The sequence below is a fragment of the Branchiostoma belcheri genome, unplaced genomic scaffold (assembly GCF_001625305.1).
Source record: "Branchiostoma belcheri isolate BF01 breed outbred unplaced genomic scaffold, Haploidv18h27 scaffold10, whole genome shotgun sequence".
Lineage (NCBI taxonomy): Eukaryota > Metazoa > Chordata > Leptocardii > Amphioxiformes > Branchiostomatidae > Branchiostoma > Branchiostoma belcheri.
In genome coordinates this window covers 3,167,625-3,194,025 of record NW_017802380.1, presented here as the reverse complement: position 1 = coordinate 3,194,025, position 26,401 = coordinate 3,167,625, and the positions used below count along the sequence as shown (strand labels likewise).

Here is a 26,401-nt window from a genome sequence, read left to right as displayed (position 1 = left end):
TGCCACAAAATCTGTCATTAATGTTTTAATTTAAGACATCCATTATACGTGCAATATTAACACGATAGCGCCTGTGTGTGATCACCTAAGTCTGAACAGTTGTAGTTTTGAAACAACCGCAAGGAGGCGCCCCTGCACGGCCCGACCAGCTGATGTGGCATGATGGCGACTTCCCGGTACAGTTTGAAGACATGGATCACCGGTTTCCTTGTTTTCCTCCAAATCTCTAGCTTGTGGGCGAATTCTGACGAAGCCTACTGCGACAAGGAAACAGGAACATGTGACGAAAATGTCACGGAGCAAGCAGAGAAGGACAAGTACCGGGAAGGTCGTGCAATATGGTTGTTTCGTGTGGGGAGGGGGGCGTTCACTGTTATTGTTATGCTTGTCTTGTACTTTCTTTTATGACCAACATGTAACTTCGATATCTGTAAGAATATCGTCTTCGCCTTGGGAAAAAGTGCTCTGAAACCAAGAAATATAGCCTTTGTTTTTGTCCATATATTGATTTACTTCATATGTGACTCCATTGTTAGTATAAAAGAAAATATTAATGTTCAAAAAGAAAGTGAACATTTTCTTTACTCTGAAGAGTCTGATGTTTCGTTAATTACTTCGTTCAGTTGACCCACGATGGCAGAAATACCTGGACAAAATTGACCAAGCCTTGGAAGACTACAAGCCGTGCCCCAACCCGGACAAGAAATGTGCCTGTCACAGTAGGTGAGGAATTGATTTGTTTTTAAATCCTGACTGTTGCCAGCAGCCCACACACAGGCTAGCCTCCACCAGACCTGTGTTTAATAATAGGACAGTAACCATTATCTTATATGTAGTGCTTTACAAATGAGAGAATGTATTGTAACAGAAAGACATGTTTAACATACATCATGTAACATTAACATCCATATTCCTTGAGTCCAGCATACCCAGTAGTCTTGTATTGATTGCTTTGTCATTGTTGCCATATTTATATTACATTGTCCTCTGTGCATGTAACATATAGTTATCACCATCGAGCAATATAGGTTTATTCATTCATTTATGATGACTGTTGCTGTTACCTGCTTATTTTCCGTCCATGCCTAGTGTTATAACTAAAGACCTGAAGCTGTGGAAGGACAGAGGAGGGATCACCAGGGAAGAGTTTGATCACACCTTGGAGCAGGACAAGGGAACTCACTACCAGATCATCGACCACAAACTCTACAGACAGGACAGGTGTATGTTCCCGGCCAGGTGAGATGCGACAGGTGGTCCCTAAGATTATTTTTCCCTTTGATCTAAGTGGTAAGCATCCAGATTGTTTCTACTGTGTAGTTAAGAATGTGAAATGATACACAAGTTCATCATAAGGACTCTTTAACAGTACCATGTTCCCTTCCAGATGTTCAGGTGTTGAACACTTCATCCTGGAGATGATCTCTGAGCTACCAGACATGGAGATGATCATCAACGTGCGAGACTGGCCGCAGAGTCCCATGTACCAGCGAGAACCCAAACCTGTCATGTCCTTCAGTAAGGTAAGACTCATCTTTAAGTTCAAAGACACTGAAATTACTCTCCAATTGCCATGCAGAGGTTGTTTGGGGAGATTGTGACCTTTATATCATCTGAACTGTTTTTTGTCGCTTACTCACCCACCCACCAACACAGAAAACAGGGTATATGATAAAAAGGTCACAATCTTCCCCACCAACCTCTGCCTGGAGAGTAACCAAAAGCTCAGAAAAGATCAAGTTAGTCTGTCTTCAGTAGCATATTACCAGCCCCAAACCTAAGGTCTTGGCCTGAATATCTTCTTGCCTCTTTCAGATTTGATGAAAAGGTGATGATTGTTTAATGATAGGCTTGATGGATTTTTACATGTTCCATGTGACATTAGATGAATCACCCCCTTTGATGGAGGAGAATTGTTGTTGGGGTTTAACATTGTGTAATATATATTTCAGACCTTTAATGAACACTGGGACATGATGTACCCAGCCTGGACATTCTGGGAGGGCGGCCCGGCTGTCTGGCCTCTCTTCCCGACAGGACTGGGCAGGTGGGACCTCATGAGGGACTCCATCACCAAGTAAGTCTGTCTGAATCTGGGGAAAAAGGGGGCTGTAACAAAACTACATTGTACTGTAGCTACTTAAAAAAGCATCATACTTCATCTCAGTTGAGGGTAACTGCTTTACCTTTTACCTTTTAGTTTAACATGAAACTACATAACTTTTTCTATTGATCCATGACACTTGTTTTATACATTTATGGTATGGCATTTCATTTATTAGGGAAGGAAAAAAGAAAGAATAATTCATGATTAATTAATCCTCAGGGCTAACGAAGATTGGCCGTGGGATAAGAAGGAAGACAAGGCGTTTTTCCGCGGGTCGCGTACGAGCGCTGAGCGAGACCCGCTGGTGCTGCTGTCCCGAGCTGAGCCTGACCTGGTGGACGCTCAGTACACCAAGAACCAGGCCTGGAAATCTGACAAGGTCAGTGGGAGGGAGACTCACGCTTCTGTGCAGGGAGACCCTATTTATGTATCATGACCTGAGCTCATTTTCCTTGTTTTTAGAATCTCACAATGTTTTGTGGATTGTTTCTTCCCAACCACAGGACACACTGGGGATGCCAGCTGCCACAGAGATCAAACTGGAGGACCACTGCAAGTACAAGTAAGTTGTCACAAATTGCAGATATGTAACATTGACACTTACTGTTGTAGTGTGCATAGTCCAGTGGTCAAAGAAGTTGACTGTTGTTTAAGCTGTTTCAACCGTCACCAATCTGCAGACATTCAGTGGTAGAGCAGACACAGGTTGAACGACTAAGGCAGGAACACGTTTTCAAACATTGCTCATCACTCCCTTTTCCAGATACCTGTTTAACTTCCGTGGCGTGGCAGCAAGCTTCCGTTTCAAACACCTGTTCCTGTGTCACTCCACGGTGTTCCACGTGGGGGAGGGGTGGTTAGAGTTCTTCTACCCTGCCCTCAAACCCTGGGTACACTACATCCCTGTCAGTCAGGATCTCAAGAATGTCAAGTAAGAAGAAAAACATTCTAATTACTATGCATGTACTTCATAATTCAGTACAGCTTTCCTTCTTTTTATGAAGGATGAAGTTTTCTTACCAGATGTATGGAAAAAAATGTAATGAAAATGTTTTATTTTCCTCACAGGGAGCTTATTGAGTTTGCCAGGTCAAATCAGGGTGTAGCAAAGGAAATTGCTGAAAGGTAAGGAATTTTTTTAAAAACATATCTTGCTACATGTACATACAAGCTTGAATTTGAGCTGCACTGAAGGTTCCTAGTTAGGAATTAGAGCCTTTCTTTGTTTGAACAAAAGTCAACATAAGTGTGATAAAAATCCTTCCAGGGGTTTCCAGTTCATTTGGGACCACCTCCGTCAGGAAGATGTGCAGTGTTACTGGAAGAAACTCCTTAAGAAGTACGCCAAACTCCTCAAGTTTACACCCACCAGAAGGAAGGAGTACAAGCAGATTCAACCCAAGAACAGATAACCTGTATGGTCAGAGTAGCAGGCATCTTCCCGGATAGAATTCAGGCTGTGAGGAAACTTAAATGTATGTGTTTGTGGGATAAGACTACTTTATCATGTTACTTTCCAACACAGGTGAGCTTATGATTATTCCATATTTGTAATGCTAGATTCATGTTTGTAATTCTGAGAAAACAGAGATGTTGCTGTATAGTGTCGACTGATAACATTTCAGTTCAGAGTTAAAAGTGTTGCGTAGATATTCAAACAGTAGATTGTACATGTAGTTGCCATGTGTGATTCTTACACACAAATCTTGTTAACTGTCAAACAGAAAATTAAGCACAAACATTAATTCCTTCATAATTGAAGGGTTGAAGACTTAAAAGATGTTCCCACCGAATGTTTTTCATGTTTGTATATTGTGACGCACAAAAAAATGATGAAGTAAGAAAAAGAAGATTGCCACATCTCACAATCTTGCACCAAGCAATAATGTTTTCTGCAGAAACTGAATGTTACAAGAAGTGTTGTATATGTTGTGGTGTTGCACTGTTGAAAAAATACATTATAAAATTAATACATGTATTAATGATATACTATCAAGTTACTAGTATAGGATAGATAAATTTGGTGCTGAATTCGATATATTCCACAATGTTTCATCATTCAAAAAAAGCCACGTAACTTAGAAATTAGAGACTAATAACAATTGCCAGATGAATGGCATTTAGTGTGATCGTACCATGTATGTTTTGTGATATTACTACTAGTACTTAAAGGTACTAGTAAGTACATGTATGTCTAAACTTATGCTGCTAATAATAAAGCATAATCATATCTGTTACAGAATTGTTGGTTATCACAATGTCATGGGACTAGTACTCAATGAAGACAGTTGTAGCTACACAAAAATACTAATGCCAAAATAGATTAAAAGTCACATGTATTTTTTCACAAACATATCAAATCACATTTTGCATCACAGCACCTTGACAATAATAAAATCACATTGTATAAAAATGTTTATGAATCATATATTTATATTCATGTATCATATAAAATTATACATACATGTTACACATGTATATTTCATGTCACAAGAGCATCATATTGTCATTTCTTGTGTGTTCATTTTTGCTCCTGACATCACAGCTGCACTAATTGAATAACACTTGCTCTCTTAATTTGATCACTACATTGTGCGTTGATTGAATTTTGTACATCTTAAAATGCAGAGTCCATCCTTAGTACTTTGCACATCTTAAAATTTCAAGACATTCCAGAGTCCATATCCTCAGTAACAAAACATTGGTAACCGCCAATGTCTGAAACACATTGGGACCTACATTTTCTTTCTAACTAAAAGGTTAGGATAGGAAACAATTGTCTTGTAGAAGCAACACAAAATACCATTGTATGGAAGATTCATCAATATTCGTAATGTTAGATCAATCTTTACGTAAAAAATTGGCTTCCTAATTCCTTAGCAAAATTCATAGCAGTTGTACTTAAAAAAATTTTTTTTTTACATTTTTATTAAAACATAGTCAGTGGCATTTTTACGTATTTGTAGAAATTTTACAGTACACAGAATATCAAAAATACATGTTAACAACATGGTTTGTGATGATTTGGCTTTAGCCTATGTAACCCAAGCTCCGGGGGGCTCCCTACATAGTCCGCCACCCAAGACGGCTGGATGTTGGGCGGCCGGCAAAAGCGATTTAATCAGGCTAATTTGGCTTCATACATGTATTTCTGAAAATGCCTACCTAAAAGCATATAAATCCTACCGTTTCTATCTATTCCACCCAGCCCTCTTCACTAGAGGAAAATTGGGCGACGTTGATACATTATTGCAGTATTGGCCTCAAGTAAAACATTGCATCTCCCCTGTTCTCACATTTGCATGATGATTTTTGGATGGAACAGACTGTGTTACTTCTCCTTCTTTGCCGCCCCGTTGGTGTTTTTGGTCTTCTCTGCGTCCTGGAAGTTCCAGTCGATGGGGTTGAAGAGCTGCGCAGACTTCTTGTAGGTCCAGTAGGGGGTCATGACGAAGGACACCAGGGTCAGCTCCGTGTAGAACGAGATAAACATGGAGGCCGGCATGTCCGCCCAGATGTGGTCCCAGTGCCGGTAAGTCTCCATCCAGAAGAAGGCCTCCAGCACAGAGCGCAGGTGGAAGGTGTGGACCAGCACGCACTGGTTGAGCCACCAGGTCCGCGTGTCGGCCCGCCCGCACTTCAGCAGCACCCAACACAGCGCCGAAAACGGCGTGCTCATCTCCAGGATCAGCCCGTTGGTGGCGAAGTAGTGCGTGCTGCCGACCCACAGGATGAGGGAGTAGCCGACCAGCGACAGCCAGTGGTGCAGGTTGAGCAGGATGCTGACCTTGCGGAAGATGATGTCGGACAGCAGGAGGGTCGAGCACTCGAACAGGAAGAAGCCAATCGTGGTACAGATGGCGAAGAAGCTGGTGGGTGTGGTGGCGAACACGACATCCTTCTTCAGCTCCTGGTCCCACCACAGCGCCCAGATCCCCACCACGGTACAGAACACGCCGAACGTCGCCCGCACGATCGCCAGGTTCCAGAAGATCCTCTCCTTCAGACGCAGGCCGTTGTATGTCTTGAGGAATGAAGACAGGATGTGGCACAGGAGGTAGACAAAGGCAAAGAAGAAGAAGGAACCGGCGATGATCTTGAGCTTGACATGCAACTGGTTGTAGTCGATGTCTTCCCAGGAAGGGTTGATGGCACCGAGTAGACCCATGGCTTTGGCTTGACTGGGCTGAAATGCAGGTGAAATGGTCATGTGAATTTCAGGGTCCCATATCTGAGTACAAAGGTTATAGCTTACAAAGGCTAAGGCCATTACAACATGGGCAAACAATGATGTAATGTTGAAGAAATCATTACAAGAATCAAAGTAAAATGCCTCACTTAAGATTTATGAATGATACTAGTAACAATTAAAAGTCTCCTTGTCTTGAATTAGGGAGACACTTTCCAAACTTAACAATAGTGTTATTATAGACTATTTTCTTTGAGTCAACAAAGTTTTACCTGGCATGTGTGGCCTTGGGGTCAGGGTTGTTGACTCAGAATCTAGGACTCAATCTTTGGTTTGAATTAATTACATTAATGATCATTAATCACATGCAATAATTGTTAGTTTCAACGTACCTGTCCCTGAGTAGTTGTCTGAGCCATGGCACCTGAAGTGATCGAGTTGTTGGACAGCAGAAATGATCACAAGGCACTGAAATATATGATATATTACATGTAACATTTGTAACATTACATTCCTTTAATGTTCTGTCATTGAAAGAAATTAAAAATCTCTGACAAAGTTTTGAATCAGTGTCCTATTCATGAAGTTAACATGAAAGGGTCACAAACGTGGTTCCCACTGAAACGTGAGACAATGACCAGACTTGTTTATCTATCAGGTCATGCATCTTGGCGTCAGTACTACTACTAGTATATAGGATGCCCTTAGCTTTGCTGTCAGCAGACACTAAAATTTTAACATGTCACCTATAAATCACATACTCTTTGTGACCAGAAAGGCTTTGCTCAAACCAGGATAGGAAACACAAACCTTCCGTGAATATAAGCAGAACAAACTGAGTGAAAGCGAGTGTAAGACGGAATAATTTTTAACGCCAAACCAATAAAAAAGGAGGCGTAGCTGTTTACGTAACCCCGGAAACCAGACAAATCCCGACCGAGTTCTTCCGTTTCTACAACACCTAGTCTCCTTCGGGCACGTACCAGGTTAAGGATCAAAACAGTTTCTTACCTTACATAAGGACGAACCGGCTGGCAGATCCTTTCCTTGTGAAGCGTCACAGCTGACTAAAGCGTCACATGGGCTTTAAATCGACCTTTGACCGCCCGTTATGTTTACCCGTGACATGCACGTGGTTTGGGCCCTTGGCCCAAGTCCATGTTGAAAACAAACCTTGTCTTTCTCATCTAATGGCTTTGTCTCAGTAAAATGAGCGTTGCTTTGCCGTTGACGTAAAGGCTATAAAGCCATGTGACATGTAAACAACGATTATCCTTCGCGAGGATTAGAGGTTCATTGTCTGCAGTTTGTTGTAATTCCGCTAAGCGTCGCTTTTGGTCTACTTTGACAGATGACCGCTAGAGCGCATGTAAACGCATTTTGCGGTTTCGCCAGATCGAAACAAATCGAGATATGTATCATAATTCAACAAAATATCTATACAGAGATATCTTCCAATAATTCTGTAACTCATAGTGCTTCATATTAAATGGAAATACGGCATATTATGGAGTTATAGTCGGTGATCTTTTCGATCTCACACGTTTGGATCATACATCATGTGATTAGTTTTTCACAACATGGCGATGATGGAGGAAAAGTGGGAGTTCGACAGTTTTGACGACGGCTCCCTCAACAGTACGTACACTTCTGCGTGTCTAACTAAGAGTATTACAACTATTGGTAACCATATAATGAGTTGGTGTTGCTTTGAAGCTGATATCTGTCTTGGTTTATAAGAGCTACGATGTGTAAAATTGGTTCCGGTTTAGTTGATTTTTCAGGGGGAGGGGCGGACAGGTTTGCTTACATGTCAACAGGTTGTAAAGACAGGTAGTAAAAATTATAGTACATAAGTATATGTCTGTTGACTCTGGTACTGATGTCGTTTAGCTAGAGTAATTCACACATCCAAGGTTGAAGCTACAGCATATTTGCAAACGTATTTTTTTAAAGTAGAAGTTCTGGTAACCTGTTACTTGAAAATGTAGTTGATTAGATGACCTTTAATAGGCCCCAATACTCAGGTGTAGCCTAAAAACATATTGGGGTTCTCTTTGATACCAAACCAAACATATCCTTCTGTGCAATAATATATTGCCTACCTGGCTGAAGAGGTCTCTACTCTACTCCTAGTCAATGTAACGTTAGTACTGTCAGATAGGAGCTTTGAATATTCATGCATGTATATAACGTTATATCCGTCAACAAAGCCAGCCCTTGGAGGACAACAAGTCACTGAAGTCTCTCGAGGTTGTGCTATTAAAAAAATAGCCTATGATAAATTAACTACTAAAGCAGGACCCTTGCAAAATGTTGGGCAACAGATGAAAAATGTTGTTTACCTTGCAGAAATTGTTGGGGAGATCCAGTTGAAGAAGTATGGCAAGTTTATGGATGACTACGCCAGCCAGCTGAAGAGTATAGAAGATGCGCTGGACGACTCTATAGGAGATGCCTGGGACTTCACTCTGGACCCCATCGCACTGCAGGTGACTGGGACAATCATGCAGTAACTTAATTGTATAACTATAATCCTTGCTTCTAGATCAGACATGCAAGAGTCAAATTTGAATCCTAGCTTTCTTTGCTCACAGTTGTTGATCACCTTCTGTTAATCCGTGGGTACCACAACTATCTGCTGTACTTCAGTCTTGTCATCTAAAAAAATACATTGTATTTCCTTGCTACTCTAAAAGTTTATAGTAACATTAAGAACTGTGATTTGGGATCCCAACCCTGGTAAGAGCGTCCAAGGCTGACAGGGCATTCCAGTCAAAATAGAGGCTATTGATTGATTGGTCGATGAAGGTTAGACTCCAGGTAATATGATTGATTGAATTGAACTATTTCATTCTGTGTTTCTCCAGTTCCTGCCCTACGAGCAGACGTCTCTGTTGGAGTTGATAAAGACAGACAACAAGGTTCTGAACAAGGTGCTGACGGTGTTCTCCTCACTGTGCTGCGAGATGTCGGCCCTCAAACACGAGGCAGAGACCAAGTTTTACCACGCGCTGCTCTTCTACGGAGAGGGAGGTGAGAGAAACTGACTTTTTATCTGTTTTCTCCCCAGCTGTTGTGTTGTGATTATAGAGTCAAGCCTGTCTATAGTGACCAGTCATGGGTCAGCAGGAAAGATAATATAACAGACTGCTGAAAAGTGGCCACAATGGACAGGTGGTCCTTGTATACTGGTCCTTAAATGTGGTCTTTTGTACAGGTTTTACTTGCATTGTTGCTTTTGTTTTTTTTCTCGGAACTAGTTGTTTGGGCTTCTGTTTGTCAGGATGATAAAAATCTGAGTGCTTTTGCATCACTCAAACTGTTTAAAAATATCTCTATTTTGCAAGGATGGTACAGTTCTTTCCTTTATGTGTATAAAGTATTTCTAACCTTAAACATTTCCCCCCACCAGAGTTAGATAAGGTACAGGAGGAAGGAGAGGCGCAGGTCCAGATGGGCCGGATGATGCCCGTGCTACAGGAGCTGTCGTGTTTCGTGTCGCGCTGCTACGAGGTGGTCAGGAACACGGTACAACAACTGGGCTCATTACACACCAGTGACAGGTCAGTACATGTATGGGGTAATATCATCATATAATATACTGGAGCTAAATAGAAGATGATTGGGAATTTGCAGTTAGCTTATGCTCTACTGTTTCAGATAGTTATACTTCTGAGTAAAGAGACTCTTTTTACACAAGTCTTTTATTCGGCAGACGTTTTGGTGACTGTCTGTCACCTTCCTCAGGGCAATTCTGACTGGTTCACGTGATCCTGTGATGATTTGTTTCTGAGAGTTTGAAATATTTGCAAGATTATTGCATGCATTATGTATATTGCTAGCATTAAGAATTACTAGTAAGTATTGTATTTCTTCTTTACAGGACTGCTCCCAAGACAATTGATGTTTCTCAAGTGCACTTTCAGGTAAGCACGGCTTTCACCAGAGATCTGTGTCTGTGTTTTCATTGACTGAAAGCACTGCTGTTTGTGAAATATTGGACTATATATACTGTCACAAGTAAAGCATGTTGTTTTCCTTCCAGCCTGTTTATGAGCACCTTGGTGACTTACTGACAGTCCTGACCACCCTGGACTCTATAGTAGAGACACACACCATCCTCACAGACCACTGGACTTTATATAAAAGGTAAGAAAACTGGTGGTAGTTGTTGAGGAAAGTTTACTTCTTTGTTATAATATTGTATGTTGCAAAAGTATTCTGGAGGTGGAGACTTGTGAAAAAAAACATCTTAAGTCACTGACAAAAGATAAAGTGTGGATTATAATTTTACATATTATTACATGTACCTAAGGGTGTGGAGAAAAAAATTGGGTGCAAGATGTTGAGAAAATAGAACAATATGGATGGGGATACATGTACATGTATATGTAGTAATGTTTCTTGTCTGTACAGAATGCTGAAGTCAGTGAGGCACAACCCCAGCCGGTTTGGTGTGGCTGAAGACAAGCTGCGACCGTTTGAGAAACTCCTCATGAAGCTGGAGGGACAGCTGTTAGACGGGGTCATTCTACAGGTAAAACAATCAACAAGTCTTATATCTTAACATGCAAACTTTTGAATCACTCCAGCTACAGCAGCCTACATGTATGTTATCTGAAGAGAAGATGTACCTGTATACATGAACTTACAAAAACATGTCTCTTTCTTGCAATAGAAGTATGCTAAGCTATAGATGTTTATGTACAAAAGAAGGAACATAACAAAGTCTATCAAATTTGACAATGATATAGTTGAAGTACAATAGCGGAAGAAATTTGACAAACACTGTGTTTTTTGTGCAGAACTGTATAGAGCAGGTGTTTGATGAGCCATCTATCGGAGTGGCCAGGAACAGTGTTTTTGCTGAGGAGTTCCTACACAACATCAGGGGTCTCTTCAGTCATATGGAGGCCAGGATTGGTAAATACAATTATTCAGTTGTAGGGTTTGAAGCTCAGGATTTGTGAATGTTGTTAATGCAGACTTGTCAGGTACATCATATAAAGCTATCATTATTATTGAAATGTGGATGTATTTTGTTCACAATTTTCTGTATTTTTGAACCAGAAAGACTAAGTTCAACTTGGTATATATGGATATCTGAATACAGTATCAAAGGATTTTCCACTTTGATATTCTGTCCAAAGTTGATTAGTATTTTCACTTATTTGGTATGTTGTTTTGTTTACTTGTTTGTTTGTTTATTTTCCTGCAGGTGAGAGTAACGAGGTTGACCAGCGGCAGAAGTTTGTTGGTGTGTGCAGCCTCTACGTTCTACACTTCCAGATCTTCAGGACTGTGGACAGGAAACTCTTCAAGTCACTCTGGGATGTCTACAAAAAGGTAAAACTTCAGAAAACAAACACACAAAACATGGGACAATTAAGGTTGAAGATTCGCTGCGAATTCTGGAAAGTCTAATCAGTTGTTAGCCTTCTTTTTATCTACCACATGTATTAATATTGTCACATAGTATCATCATGATCTTCACAGCATGTGACTTGCACTAGCAATTTTTTTAACACTACTGCTGCTATAACAGTAGCAAACTGTAACAACTTGAACAAAACAACCACATATAAAACTGTTTCCTTGTTTAGGTTCCTGCCATCACCCTGACAGGGAACATCGTGTGGTACCCAAACGACTTCTTACTGAGTAAGATCAAACAGGCAGACAAGTGGCTGGATAAGAAGGCCGTCCTCGCTGTCAAACAGTTCCAGACTCAGTATCTACAGCAGAGGAACCAGGCACTGGCCAGGTATGACATAGTCTTAGGTTTTACCTCACATTGTAATCATTTACACCACAACAATGACTTCTTTCCATGTCTGTTGCTTCAAAATGTATTCTTTCAAATGAATGAAGCCTGTATGTTTTTTTAAAGAAAGTGAAACTAATTTGCCATTGAAGTCTTACACCAGTACAATATAGTGACTATATACATCATCTTGTTCTTCTTGTTCTCATAAAAAGAAACATGCTGTTGGCATTTTGTACCTAACATACAATGTGATCTACATACCGGACAGAATACTGGAAATAAATTCGCGGTGGAAAAGTGACCACAAAAGCCACAACAAGCCAAACAAATGCATAAAATATTTCAAGATTAATATTACCACGATGTCCATGCTTTGCATTTACACCTCCCCTTCTCTCTCTCTCCCTCTCTGACTAGTCTTTTCTCCTCTCCCACGCATACATTCTTCAGTAGGAGCAAGTAAGTCCAGAGTAGGCATGGCTTACATTGTGTACACTGTCATGTAGGTGTATGTCTCCAACATTGAACCTGGTACTGTCAGAAGTGTGTTAGACTTGCTTGAATGTATTAAACTTCAAAAAAGGTTTACACCTGCATTAGTTGTGAGGAATACAAGTCTGACTATGTGGTGTGGCTCTGTCTGTTCTACCATTTCATCAAAGCTGTCTTGTGTTAGCCTTTCAACAGCTTGTTAACAGTTAATCATCTGCTGGATATTCTTTGAAGTATTTTGCTTTTTGATTAACTGCCTGTCTGTCCTAATGAATTTAGGGGGAACAGTTCTTAACGGTGCACACCCCAGTTCTTCCGCGACCGGGGTCCGTGATAGTCCGTTGTAAAAAAGTGACGAAAGGGTTTTGAGGGTCCAAGTTTGAGGTGACATTTCTTATAAACTGCCACGAAGTATCATTAAACATTAACATGGCTGAAGAGTGTAAGAAATGGTGATTTTGGGGTGAAAATTTCTTTTGGCTCCGAACCTTACTTCCGGGTATCCTTGCGCGCCAAGTGTAATCCGCCCGTTTGACCTAGTTTCGCTCTGTGGCTTCGTAGGGTGGATTTGCAACCCTCGCGCCGTGGACTGTTTAGAAAATTACAGTACTAGAATTTTCTTTATAATTTACTCGGGTATAGTCAAGGCTTGGGTCTTTCTGCCAGCATCAGTCATTTCTGCCGGAAAATTTTTTTTTGTGGGATTATCCTACGCGAAAATTCGCAATTTTGGGCATTAATTTTGGAGTGAAAATAATGTTTTTTCCGTTGATTTTACCAAACTTAAAAAGGTTGAAGAAACCAAACTCAGCTTGTCTTGTAGCTGAAGATATACCCTTTCGTCCCATATACAGTTATTCTCCTTCCGAATTATTCCACGCCAGAGACGGTCGCTAGATTTGAGGGTGTGCAGCTTCGAAAAGAGGCCCCAAATAAACTGGGGTGTGCCCCCTTAAGATAATTTCATGATAAATCATGCACCTTAGGTATGCATGCTGCTTGTGCTTCTTTTTTTTTCTCTCTAAATGACAGTCCAGTTGCCTGATATAGAGCAGCAGCAGCTAATTACTTGTTAAGAGTTCATTATTTTTTAATGGTGCTCTTCAGTTGTAGGAGTAACACTAGCAGCAGATTCAGACTCTGTGTACATGTGTAATGGTACAGTTCGGTAGTTGTAACACTAGCAGCTAATTCGTACTCCAGGGAAACCCAGACTCACCACCTGCAGGTAGCAGCCTGGATGGTGAAGGTCGAGTCAACCTTGAACCAGAAGAACCTGATGGAAGATCTCACGTCAAGGTGTACCCTCTTCATACAGGTGAGCATCTTGGCTCCAGGTGTAGTCCCATTATATTCAATTTCATTTTTCATTTTGATCTCTCTAATATACCTTGGCCCACAACCACAAATTGGTGATTTAACTGGGGTATTAAAATTTGTGACCCCAAAATTGAATTTGCTTCTTGTCATTTATTGTCTGTGTACAGTCGAGCCTTTTACTGATGTTTATTTTTACTTGGTTGTTTGTTGTGCCATTAGGGAATCCTGTATGCGTACAGCCTGAGTCACCTGATCAAAACCACCATGAACCTGCACGTGTCCATGAACAAACCCATGACCAAGACTGCCGTGCTGTCCCTGTGTAGACTCATAGAGCTGCTCAAGGTGAGACACTGCTACAGTAACTGTACATATCTGGGCTTCATGCAGCTGTGTGAGATTGTGCAGCCTGAGATAAATGCTACAGATATTAGTCTGTTGATGTGAGTGTGTGTGTGTGTGTGTGCGTGCATGTGCGTGCCTACGTGCGTATGTATGCGTGTGCTATCTTGTCTATGAGTTTGTGTGCATGCACAAAGTACATGCATATGCACATATTAGACAAGTAATTAAGCTGTCAGTTTTTAAGGCTTTCCCCTTACTGTGTTAAGAGGATGAGTTGTTTGTACTGTCCCCTGCAGGCCATAGACCACACGTTCCACAGAAGAACCATGCTGATAGCAGACTCCATCCACCACATCACACAACACCTGTGTTTCCTGGCCATGACCAGTATAGAGACAGCCAAGGTCGGTTGTAATGCAAATTTACTCAATGAATTTACACTTGCTTATCTGTAGTGTATATTTGCTAGTTCCCTAATAATGTTGTTTGCGAAGTCTGTTAGTTGTCATATTGGAAACATTGTTTGACATTATATCTTCCAGAAACGAGTGAAGTCTGACAAGAAGTACAGTGACAAAGCCTTGGTGAGGCCTCTCTCTTGTGTAATCTCTGGTACAATCCCTGGAAGACTCTTATTCTTAAGTAATCTGTTACAGGTTGTTATGAATATGATTGCTATTTTTGAAAAAGAAAGTAACACATCTATATGCTTCCATACAGGATGTGATGTCAGCCCTCATACTGGCAGAGAATGCTCTCAACGGGTCAAGTAAGTTATGATAGAACTACATTTAAAGTTACCATAATGTTTTAAATGTTTGCCTTGCCAACTTGCTGTCTCAATAAAATAACTCTGATGTTAACATGTTCCTATGTTGCCTTGCACTGACCATTGTGTAAGATACAGAATGTTGACTTACAGTGTCTTAGTCTTATAACGGTATAACAAGCCAGTTGTTATTGTTCCTACAGTGACCAAGGAAAGAAGGCTCATTATCAACCTGGCAATGTGTGTGGGTGCACAAATGGTATGTCCTATTCTTTGTGGCCAATCCTTTCTGTATGTCTTGATTATAAATACTTGATAATAGCTTAAATGTGTGGATGGTTATGTTATGTTTTATTTCTGTATCCTACAGAAAGCTTTCAAAGAGGATGAACTGAACAACTTCCAGCTCATCATGAAGAAACTAGACATGATCTGTGACATCAGGCAGAGGTAGGTCAGAGGTCAAGCACAGGTTGACAGTTGGAGTGGATGTCTAATTTTTTCTGTTGCTTGCATGTGGCTTTTTTGATCATCGTACTTGATTGCAAAGTGTTCCACTCTCCAATACAGATTTTCAATTTACAAACACTAAAATCTGTAGAATGTGTTTCTTGCTGTGTTGTCGACTGGCACAAGAAACTTGACACACTTCTTTGTCTATCATAGTTACTCTATCTATCATATTTACCTAAACAATATTTCTGTCCAGGTTACATGCTGCTTGTGACTGCAGTTTTGTGTACTGGCACCGGGTGGTGTTCCCACTGTATGTACAGGATGTGTATGAGGACAGAGTAGACGCACAAAGGATACATGTGAGTATACTCAGAGCCATGATTCTTTCGGATTATTACTGCAACCAGCTGTGTACTATGTAATTGTAACCTGTTGGTAAATTGTTTGCACCAATGTATATCATCTACATGTACATGTACAAATGTATACAGTATTGTACACCATGCACAATTCAGGATGAGACACACTGTGTCTCACTGTGCCTCTCTCTGTCTATGTTAGTTTGAAGCTTGTTATAATAAATGAATGAATATACTAGAAATATCCTTGTTATAATAAATGAATAAATACAGAAATATCCTTGTTACAATAAATGAATGAATATAAAAATATCCTTTCCTGTAGTACATGTTTGCAGCCCTGCATGACTGTGTGGCTCCCATGCAGCACAGTAAACACACAAACTCTCCCTCTCCTGTAGTACATGTTTGCAGCCCTGCGTGACTGTGTGGCTCCCATGCAGCACAGTAAACATCTGGACTCACCTCAGACTCTGCTCAACATCTTCGACAAGGAGATCATGGACAGCATGCATGAGGTGGGGACATTCAATTTTATAAGGCTGTAGCATCAAGGCATTCACTCTGTGTCTGTCTAGATGCAGAGCAAGAATTGAGGTGTTCAAATAAGCACAGTTGGGGTATCATCACTAGAAAGCTTTAAATGTGCAAAGATTGAGTGTAACAAGCCATTCTGTGTGATATACATGTAGCTAGCTGCCACCACGCCAAGTGCCTGCAAATTAAGCTGGTGTGTTACGCGGAAGGGCAATTATCCCGGCTATACCGATACAGATAGATATCTCTGCCAATTGGGTTATGTCTTTATAATTATGTCTTAAACAGTGTACACTGTTGGCCACATAGCTTAACTTATGTTGTACCCCTGTCTCACAGCACATGCTTGACCGTCTGTGTCGGGACGTGGAGACGGACCTGCGACTGTCCATCCACACTCTGTGCCAGTCTATATATCTTTACCAACCTGGTTATGTCCCTATGTCTTATACCCAGTATACTGATGGTAGCCATCCTGCTAAACTTGCATCCTAATAGATTTGTAATTCCTATCCCTGTCTCCCAGCACATGCTTGACCGTGTGTGTCGGGACGTGGAGACTGACTTGCACCTGTCAATCCAACCACTATGCCAGTGTAGATATCCATGCCAAGGAGGCTTTGTCTTAAACAGTGATTAATGATGGTAGTCACACTGTTAAACTTGTGTTCTCCCCCTGTTCCGCAGCACATGCTTGACCGTCTGTGTCGGGATGTGGAGACAGACCTGCGCCTGTCCATCCACACTCACCTGCAGCTGGACGACAGGAACCCCTTCAGGACCGGCCTGATGGACCTGAGACAGTTCTTCATGATCCGACCCATCAGGTTCTTCAACAACTTCATCAATATCAGAGGTGGGGCAATGTTATTGGCTTCAAAGTGTTGAAAAAAATCCACTGCGCATCTTTATATCTGTTGCAGCACCTGGCTCAGTACCTATAAGTGGTCATTTGGCTTTGCATTGAGCAACACCGTTAAAAAAAGGAATGTCCAAGTCATTAGAGGCAGACTCAAGATAATGGCTATGTTGCTAAGATCTCTTATTAGCAACTACAAGTCTCAACACTCATGATAGAATTTGCTGGCAAAAGTTAGAAAAGAAACTTCCTCAGTTTGCACCAGTAGTTAGCTGAGGAATGACATTTGGAAATCTTCTCTTCGATAGAATAAAAGTAGTCTGTGTAATGCAAACCCTGCCGTCCATGGTTTAAGTTGGATAAGTATTAGGGTAACACATGTAGCATTTACTCCAATTTGGCAGTACTTTTAGCTTCTACATTCCTTTTCTGTCACTTGAAAGTTTTCCTAATAGATTTTCCCTGTGTCTGCCCCCTCTCCCCCAGCCTATGTAACCCACTACCTGGAGAGAACCTTCTACAACCTGACCACGGTGGCGCTGCACGACTGGAAGACTTACGGAGAGATGCGGAACCTGGCAGAGCAGAAGTACGGACTGGACATGATGGAGGCACACCTTCCCACACAGACTCTCGAGCAGGTCAGGATTTATTTACACATCTTCTCTCATTTTCCTCATGTTTACAGTCTGTGATGAATACCTTTCTTCCTTAAAATAATTACATTCATTGTACATGCCTCTGTCTAACATATATTAGATACATTACATGGCCTGGTATAAAAGCTGTCTTGTGAGATGAGGTCAAATGTGTTAAGCAAAAGTACATGTAATATATAACAGAATAAAGTTTATTATACCTTAAAAAATAGAAAAGTGAAAGAGAAAACTATCAGTACAATGACAAGGACAGTGTATATTGAAATACATGTAACTTGACTTATGTACAGCCCTACTTTTAAATAAGAACAACATTGATTACACATAACACAGTACAGTAACACATGAAATTGTAAGTTATTTCCTTATTTTTACATAGTCAATGCAATGAGCAAATGACAAGATTATCATAAGGTTGACACAAACTGAGTGTCTCCTTGTTTGGCCAGTTCAATGTGGCATTGTCTCATCAGTATTCCTAGATTTCACACTCAGGCAGACTTCGGGCATTGTGCTTGAACACAGGATCATACGTGTGAGGTCTAACCCCAGGTAATAACAAGGGCCTGAGTGGGATTTGTGTGCTAGTCTGCCTCACAGCCATGGCTGCATCACCTGTAGCCTGGTAACCTATGGGGGGTAAAGGTATGGTCTTAAACATATCAGGCTCTTCTTTGGTGACCTCTGTACGGTTGTGTGCACCAACACTTTCTGTGGAGATCTCTTGGTGCTTGTGCATAGCCACAGCAGGATCACTCTCTTCTGGGATATCTTCCATGGTGTATGTAACTTTAATATGGCCACCATCTTCTTGGGTTTCTTGGTTATTGCATATACTTGTACCATGATTGCTTTCTTCTGGGATCTCTTGTTGTGGTTTATGCTTATTTGTAGCACGATTGTTTTCTTTTGGAATCTCTTGCTGATTTTGAGCATTCGAAGTACAATCATCCTCTTGGTGTATGTGTGCATTTGCAGAACGTGCACTCTCTTCGGCAATGTCTTCATGGTTGTGTGTAGATGTAGCAGGTTCAGTAGCTGCTCTGATCTGCTGTGGTTCCTGGTTGTGTGAACGACGACGTCTCGTGTACCGCTTAATCAGACACCCTACAATTAGAGACAGAAGGAAAGCCCCCACCACCGACACCACTATGGAAATTGGCACATGGTCTGGAAAAGATGTTCCTTGGTCACCTCGGTCGGTGGGTACCTGAACTGGCGAGCTGGTTGTTGTTGTTGTCGACATCTGATTTGCTTCCGTGGTAACAACAGAGTCATCAGCTTTCTGTGCAAGGAAACAGGTTTGGTTGTTTTGCCTTCGATGCTGTGGAACCTGGACTGTTAGGTGAGATGTACTGTTCTTGGTGATTAGAAAGCAACTTATGTTTCTAGTGTTGCCATGACTGCTGTTTGAGTAGTTGATGCTGTTATTTTGTGGGTGGTCGAACACCATGGCTACAGTTGTGAGGGATTTGTCCCGGTATGTGTCCATAGGTATGAGCTGTAAGCTCAGTCTCTCAGAACTCCCCAGAGCCAAGGTCAGACCTCCGCTGTGCCCCCAGGCCTGGCTACAGAGCTGGGGTTCATGTGAGGATCCGTTACCAACAATCAGGACAAACGGCGCCTGAGTCACGGTGCTGTTAACCCTGTTTTGGGAATCCCCCATCTCTGGGCAGGACCCAAAGTGACTGGCTGCCACCTTCTGCCACGCAATAGTCCTCGGACCAAACAAGGAGGACAGTTTCATTTCCTCACTTTCAGGGTCATACTCAAAACAGGATGAGAAGCCAAGCCTTTCCAGAGATACATGTATGTCCTGGTTCCCAAAAATCGACACCCTGGTAAAAAAGCTCCATGGCATTTTACTTGGTGGCTGATCATGCATCATTTGTAAAACAGTACCACTTACATTGAGGCTCTTTAACCTGCGTAGTCCCCAAAACGCATCCTTATCCAGACAGGACAGGGCGGTGGCACCCAGGCCCAGACTTTGGACGCCTGGCACGTTACGAAATGCTCTCGGACGAAGGTATGTTATTGGGTTGGACCCCAGGGACAGGGTGTGTAATGTGTGTCTGGACATGTACCTGTATAGTCCATAGAACCAGCCAGGGTTCACCACCTGTAGTAAGTTGTGTTGCAACTCTAGCCTGGAGAGGGTGAGGTTGTCAAACGAGCCCGGGTCGATCTGCACGATTTTGTTGTGAGACAGGATCAGGTGCTGGAGCCTTCCCAGGCCGGCGAACCAGCCCTGCTTCACGTGTGTCAGTTCATTCCTGGCCAGGTTTAACCTTAACAGCCTGGTAAACCCTCTCAGGGAATTCTTCTCTACATCCGTGATTCCGTCCTCAACTAGAGCCAGGCTGTCCAGGGTGGAAGGGCGAGGGATGGGCAGTTTACCGGTCGAGAAGATGCCCAAGGGGTAGCCTCTGATGCCAAGAATGGACCTGGCTGTTTCCTCACCGAGGCACACTGGAGTTGATATTTGTGATTGGGTGATGTAGTCTGGATTGTTGCACAGGATGCATGTCTGGCCGGGGACTGTGCTGGTGTGTTGGGACGGCCGTGTGTTCTCCAGCTTACACTCTACCCAGCTCACCCTTCTGCAGTGAGTGGGGAAACACAGGCCATCCACAGCCACACAGGTGACCAGCAGGGTCAGGATACACAACATGGCAGAGTCTGTACACTGGAATGGAAATGAAAAATATATCTCAACTCAGTTCACCTTACTGGAATCCTGTCCTGGTCTTTACATTTGAATTCAATGGCATGTACTCCACCATTAAAAACTTCCATAGCTGAGACTTTTCAACATGTACAATACATGGTGAACCCCATAACATTGCCACACTCCCTGTCCCAGCTTCTCTATCCAGGATCAAAATAGCTAACCACTAGAAATACACACTACAACATTGTAACTATGTTAAAACACTGTTGGAGTGTTTTCTGTATCAACATATATAAGAAGTGCAGTTTCTGGCTGGGCCCTTAACATACCTGCTCTTGTAAGATTATGTCCTTCCACGGAAAAACTGCCTTTCTTGCAAGCCTTCTCTCACCCAGCCCTACTCCACTGATACATGTAACACAACTGCCAGTATTACCCAAGTAAGTCTCCAGATAAATCCCCTGTTCATATCAAACACTTGCGGTCATGTTAAGAATCAGAACTGCCTTTGTTCTGAAGGAAATTAGATACATGATTACCTCCTGGTACATAGAGTTGTGCAATCCACTTAGCCATACTTGAGTAGGCATTGACCAGTTCCAATATAAAAATGCCTCCGGGCAAAGGATTAATAATGTAGATTAGACTGTGTGAACTTTATCGGTAGGTAGGAAGAATTTGTAGGGAGGTTTATTAAATTTCAAGTGAATATAAAGAGGTCTAAACCAGCATTGTTTTACTTTGTACAGGGCCTGGATGTGCTGGAGATCATGAGGAACATCCACATCTTTGTGTCCAAGTACCTGTACAACCTGAACAACCAGGTAGGACATTGTAGACAGCTATATTGTAGACCATTTATTGAAGGATATTTTGTATGTCAGCCATAGGACTTTTCATGTGTTGTAGAGTAAGGAAGTTCAGTAAATTTATGTTAAGTCCAGTGAAAACTACTGGACAGTATGCTCACATTTACATGTACATGTATATTGAAAGAAAGATGTCTATACTGTAGGGTATCTATATGTGCCAGTAATTGATTTTGCAGTTGTATAAGGTAGGATTCCCAACTAAAGCCTTTCCTGTAATCTGATATATAAGATTAGAATTGTTTCTCTTTTTCAACCAGGCATGCTAATGTTATGTAAGACAAGTTATCTGACTGTGTATATTATGTTTCTTTGTGCAGATTTTTGTGGAAATGTCCAGTAACAACAAGCACCTGAACACCATCAACATTCGCCACATCGCTAACTCTATCCGCACACATGGCTCAGGCATCATGAACACTACTGTAAGTAATATAATCATACATTGTACACACACAATTTCAGGGCTGGATTTTAGATGGTTTGAAATTCAGGCATGTGTGAAATTACAAGTTTTAAATCGGATGTTTTCTTTTAAAAAATGCTGACTGCTCAAGTTATTTTGCATTCTATGAATATACAGAACAAAATCAGTATACATGTATCATTTCACTATCTTATATGATCACACTATTAGCTTCTGCTTATATTTGAAGTTTCCCATATATGAGTGTTGAATGTTTTCTTTAGACCAGTACATGTAAATGTATTTGTTCTGTAATTTAGGTGTTTATCATTATCCCAGTGTGAATGTTCACTAATAAATCAAAGTGCAAATAACAAACAAAAACTTCACTTGTACATTGTACTCAGTCTCACTAGTAATTACTTAACAAGTCATTCTCCTTCCTCCTAGGTGAACTTCACCTTCCAGTTCTTGAGGAAGAAGTTCTTCATCTTCTCCCAGTTTCTGTACGATGAACACATCAAGTCCAGACTCATCAAGGACCTGCGTTTCTTCAAGGAGAACCATCTTCAGACGGATCAGAAGGTTTGTACGTCTGAGACACTGCAGGTGTTTCTTGTCTCTTGTCTTGTGCAATCATCACAGTGCAACTGTGTACTGTTTATTTTGTATTGTATTGTATGGTGTGAAATTGAAAACAGATTTTGAGCTAACAACTTCTTATACTGTTAACTGGATGGTCTACACATATCCTATTAGCAATTAAAATGCAAATTTCTGAGTAGTATCCAGTCTTTGATTACACTGCTGCAGGGGTAAGCAACAGATGGCTAGCCTTTACAGTGTTTGCCCCACACCTCTGGCAAGGCCACACTGTCTAGTGTCTTTCCTACCTGTCAGCTACAGTTCAGTGATGGAGATACACTGGATCATTTGACGTGTCCATGCCACTTGAGTTGGCGTGTGGAGTGATCAAAGCACCATAATTTAAAATGCTGTAAAAATGCAATATAGTATAAGACAACCGGCAAAGCTAACCAAATTCACTAAAATCCCAGAAGTGAATTGTACATATAACCTTACACTAAGTCAGCACCGTGGTATTTAATTTTTCTAACACTCTTACCTGTGATTCCACAGTACCCGTTTGATCGTGCTGACAAGTTCAACAGGGGGATCCGTAAGCTTGGCATGACTCCTGACGGCCAGAGTTACCTGGACCAGTTCAGACAACTCATCACACAGATAGGTTTGTAGACTGGCCTCAAAATTTGTTGTATTTGCTTTAAATTTGCTACTTAAAAAATTCTGAGGATACTTAAAACATATTTCAGTTGTAAATTTATCTCTGCTGTTTGAATGAATGTAACACGTGATTTCAAGACTTTTATGACATTTAAAGTTTTAATGTCAATTCATATTCTAATGTTTTTGTTTTGCTACATGTATTTCCATCAGGCAATGCTATGGGCTATGTCCGTATGATCCGGTCTGGTGGTCTTCACTGCTGCAGCAATGCCATCAGGTGAGGAGATTAGATGCTACTCGTTCAGGTGGTACATAATACATGTATTGTTGATGGGTTGTAGATGGGAGGGACAAAAGAGCTTGCCTCAGTACATTTGTCCAATATCATGATGATGACAATGATACATGATAATACATGTACTAAACTTGATGTACTACTGTAACAGCTTTCCATCAGTACCTAGATGTACATGTACATATATTTATGTATGCATGCATTTTGCCATTGTTTCCCCCACCAGGTTTGTTCCTGACCTTGACGACATTGTGACATTTGAAGACCTGGTGAAGGATGAGGGTCTGTCAGAGGAGTGTCAGACCTCGGCCAGGTTAGTCGGACCATTAAATTTCCTTCCCTGGGTATTTAGGGAAAAAAATAACCTTAGCATGAGCCCATTTTTGGTCTCATGATCTGTGCTAAAGACTCAATTTGAATGAATTCTATTCAGTCAGTATAATGCTATTATGCATTAGTGCAAGTTGAAAAAAATGCCAGTAGCCCCCTGTACATTTATTATCTTTTCCTGTAACATGTAAATTCTTATCTGCCCCAGACATCTGGACACTGTCATCTCAGATCTTGTGAAGAATTTTGCAGAGGGAACAGAGTACTTCAAGGTGATGCACCATATTAATCTTTTTTAAAGTTTTTATTTGAAAGTACATAATTATGTACATGTTAAATCTGTTTAACCACCATTATTGAAGTACTGTGACACTAAGTCTTGCCTTAAGTATTGGTTCATTACTAATTGCATGACTTTCCAATGCTGTTGTCTTAAACACTACTTTTATGTTGTTTATTTACAGATGCTTGTTGACGTCTTTGCTCCTGAGTTCCGTAACCCCAAGAACATGCACCTGCGCAACTTCTACATCATCCTCCCTCCTCTGGTAAGACTCAAGGTTCTGTCAATTGACCAGTGATGGTGCTGTAGGTGTACAAGACCTGTCAATTGCTACTGCATTTCAAAATAAGTCACTACTGGTAAAGTCAATCTCACTACTGAACCAAGCAAAAGTCAAGGATTCTAACCAAATGATGTCATTAAGAGATTAACCAGGCAAGAAATGCAGATACATGTGCTTTGAAGACAAGTTCTAATGCGTTTGTTCTTTCCAGACTCTGAACTTTGTTGAACATTCCATCACCTCAAAAGAGAAACTGAACAGGAAGAACAAGGTGGGAGCAGCTTTCACAGACGACGGCTTTGCCATGGGTGAGTGGTTGACCTTGATGTCCTGTTTGTCACAAGAATAAGAAACTTACAGTACAACATGTACTAGCTGACAGTTGTTAAGTTACTAAGTCAACCTGCTTATTGCTGTCCAGACTTGTACAATGTAAGGGATGTACAACTATGATGCTAAAAGCTAAAACTCACTCCAGTAAAATGGAGGACAAATGTTGACATCAGAACAAACTTGTTCCAGGTGTTGCCTACATCCTGAAGCTTCTGGACCAGTACCATGACTTTGACTCCCTGCACTGGTTCCAGTCTGTTAGAGAAAAGTACAACAAAGAAAAGGTAAGTCTTCTACATGTCCTTTTATCGTAAATTCAGTAGGATCTACATAAATTGTACCTTGCCTCTGTGATGTGATTTATATGATGAAGAGGGAAGCACCTTTAACAAAACTGCTCCTTCTTTTAGGTTTGGCACCTACTTATTTGCTTTCCTCTTAACACTTCATCACTCAACTCAGGTGAAAATGTGTTTGTTTGAACCACTCACACCAGGAAGGACCCCTACTGTTTCTGAGAAGTGTGATGGGTTCGTAATAAAAAGAAAGTAATATGTTGAGCTTTATTCCAACACAAGGATTACACAGAGATCAGATTTCCAATGACCACATTTTACTATGATTGCTACCAACACAGCTGAAGTTTCATGATTACCGGTATGTAACAAAAAGAATTTAATTCCTTCCACCCCCCTCTACAGAGACAGATCCACCAGCAGCTGCAGACATCGCAGACAGTGGAAGATGAGAAGCTGCAGCAGACCCTGAACCTGACAGTACGCCGGCTGGACGTGTACGTGCAGGAGTTCGACCTGCTCTACTACTCACTCAGCTCTGCAAGGATCTTCTTCCGCGCAGACAAGACAGCCGCCGAGGAGCAGGAGGAGAAGAAGGAAGGTGAGAGAAACGTCTAGAAGAAATCTGAAAGTAGCCTGGAGTCCAGCTTTGTTAGCTGTAGTCTGCTCTTCAAGATCCGCCAACCCACGAACAAGTTGCAAAAAGTCCCAGACCTGTTGGGTTATGTTATGAAAGATGAACCATTTATGAGACTAAGGCTGGACTCCAGGCTAACCAGAAAAATCATTACATGTAGAATGTAGTAGGGGGTGTGCAGGAAATGTACTATGTATTTTTGTGCATGTACAATGTAAGTCTGTGCAGATTCCTTTGACATTCCCTTTCTCAACCTTCTTAATGTAAACTCGCTGGACAGAAGCAGCTGGAGATCTGTCATCAAACCCTGATGCCCAGAGTACAAGCACAACAGGGAATAACTGACATTAGAACACATAGTGAGTGTAAATGTGTGAGTTGTTCTCCATCCCTTTGTTTGGGTTTAAGGTTGATGGTGGTTGAGTTTGGTGCATTTTTATGCTTATTTAGAGCATGCCTTACACCAAATTGGTACTGGTATTGTTCGTTTGAACCATTCTTTATTCATGTGAAGTTCAAATCGGCTCTACTCATGTTACATACATATTTTCCTTCCCATTGTGGTTCAACCTTAACAGTCTGGTCTCTGGGTTCCCATCTTAAAAAGGTTATAGTCACCTGTTATGTCAATCCTTTCTTCTTGGTTGTCCATCGTTAAAGATTGTTGCACACGTCATATAAAAAGCTGTTATGGTAGAGAAAGTTCTGTAAAGTGTTCAGAGAAAGTTCTGTAATGTGCTAAGAGAAAGTTCTGTAACATGTTTCTCTTCTCTTCTCTTGTAGCTGAGAGCAGCAGTGCCGCCCAGCCAGGGCCTGAGGCACCTGCAGGAGGAACAGCTCCAGCTGCAGCACCTGCAGCACCTGCTGCTCCACCACCACCACCTG

The 26,401-nt window shown here is 41.4% G+C and overlaps 3 protein-coding genes across 3 annotated transcripts; 2 read left to right on the top strand and 1 right to left on the bottom strand.

The window, feature by feature from the left end:
* Window positions 1-139: 139 nt before the first annotated feature.
* On the top strand, window positions 140-4,354 carry LOC109470814 (protein O-glucosyltransferase 1-like). The gene is made up of 10 exons (XM_019769896.1): window positions 140-328; window positions 624-723; window positions 1,090-1,239; window positions 1,388-1,523; window positions 1,953-2,077; window positions 2,327-2,486; window positions 2,611-2,669; window positions 2,871-3,038; window positions 3,176-3,232; window positions 3,375-4,354. Exons 1-10 carry the CDS (start codon window positions 160-162, stop codon window positions 3,517-3,519), a joined length of 1,269 nt encoding a protein of 422 aa, XP_019625455.1. The 5' UTR covers window positions 140-159; the 3' UTR covers window positions 3,520-4,354.
* Window positions 4,355-5,243: 889 nt separating this feature from the next.
* On the bottom strand, window positions 5,244-6,339 carry LOC109470966 (protein CLN8-like). The gene has a single exon (XM_019770073.1). The coding sequence runs from the start codon at window positions 6,315-6,317 to the stop codon at window positions 5,439-5,441; it is 879 nt and encodes a 292-aa protein (XP_019625632.1). The 5' UTR covers window positions 6,318-6,339; the 3' UTR covers window positions 5,244-5,438.
* Window positions 6,340-7,870: 1,531 nt separating this feature from the next.
* LOC109469980 (WASH complex subunit SWIP-like) lies at window positions 7,871-26,401 on the top strand. The gene is made up of 35 exons (XM_019768745.1): window positions 7,871-7,934; window positions 8,649-8,788; window positions 9,167-9,332; window positions 9,712-9,862; window positions 10,183-10,225; window positions 10,345-10,448; window positions 10,716-10,836; window positions 11,105-11,222; window positions 11,518-11,645; window positions 11,903-12,063; window positions 12,484-12,525; window positions 13,762-13,876; window positions 14,098-14,223; window positions 14,520-14,627; window positions 14,766-14,807; window positions 14,944-14,992; window positions 15,196-15,251; window positions 15,363-15,442; window positions 15,702-15,807; window positions 16,209-16,325; window positions 17,032-17,200; window positions 17,690-17,844; window positions 21,286-21,360; window positions 21,726-21,830; window positions 22,262-22,396; window positions 22,952-23,060; window positions 23,270-23,336; window positions 23,581-23,667; window positions 23,893-23,956; window positions 24,149-24,232; window positions 24,462-24,558; window positions 24,773-24,867; window positions 25,285-25,480; window positions 25,797-25,875; window positions 26,300-26,401. Exons 1-34 carry the CDS (start codon window positions 7,877-7,879, stop codon window positions 25,859-25,861), a joined length of 3,534 nt encoding a protein of 1,177 aa, XP_019624304.1. The 5' UTR covers window positions 7,871-7,876; the 3' UTR covers window positions 25,862-25,875; window positions 26,300-26,401.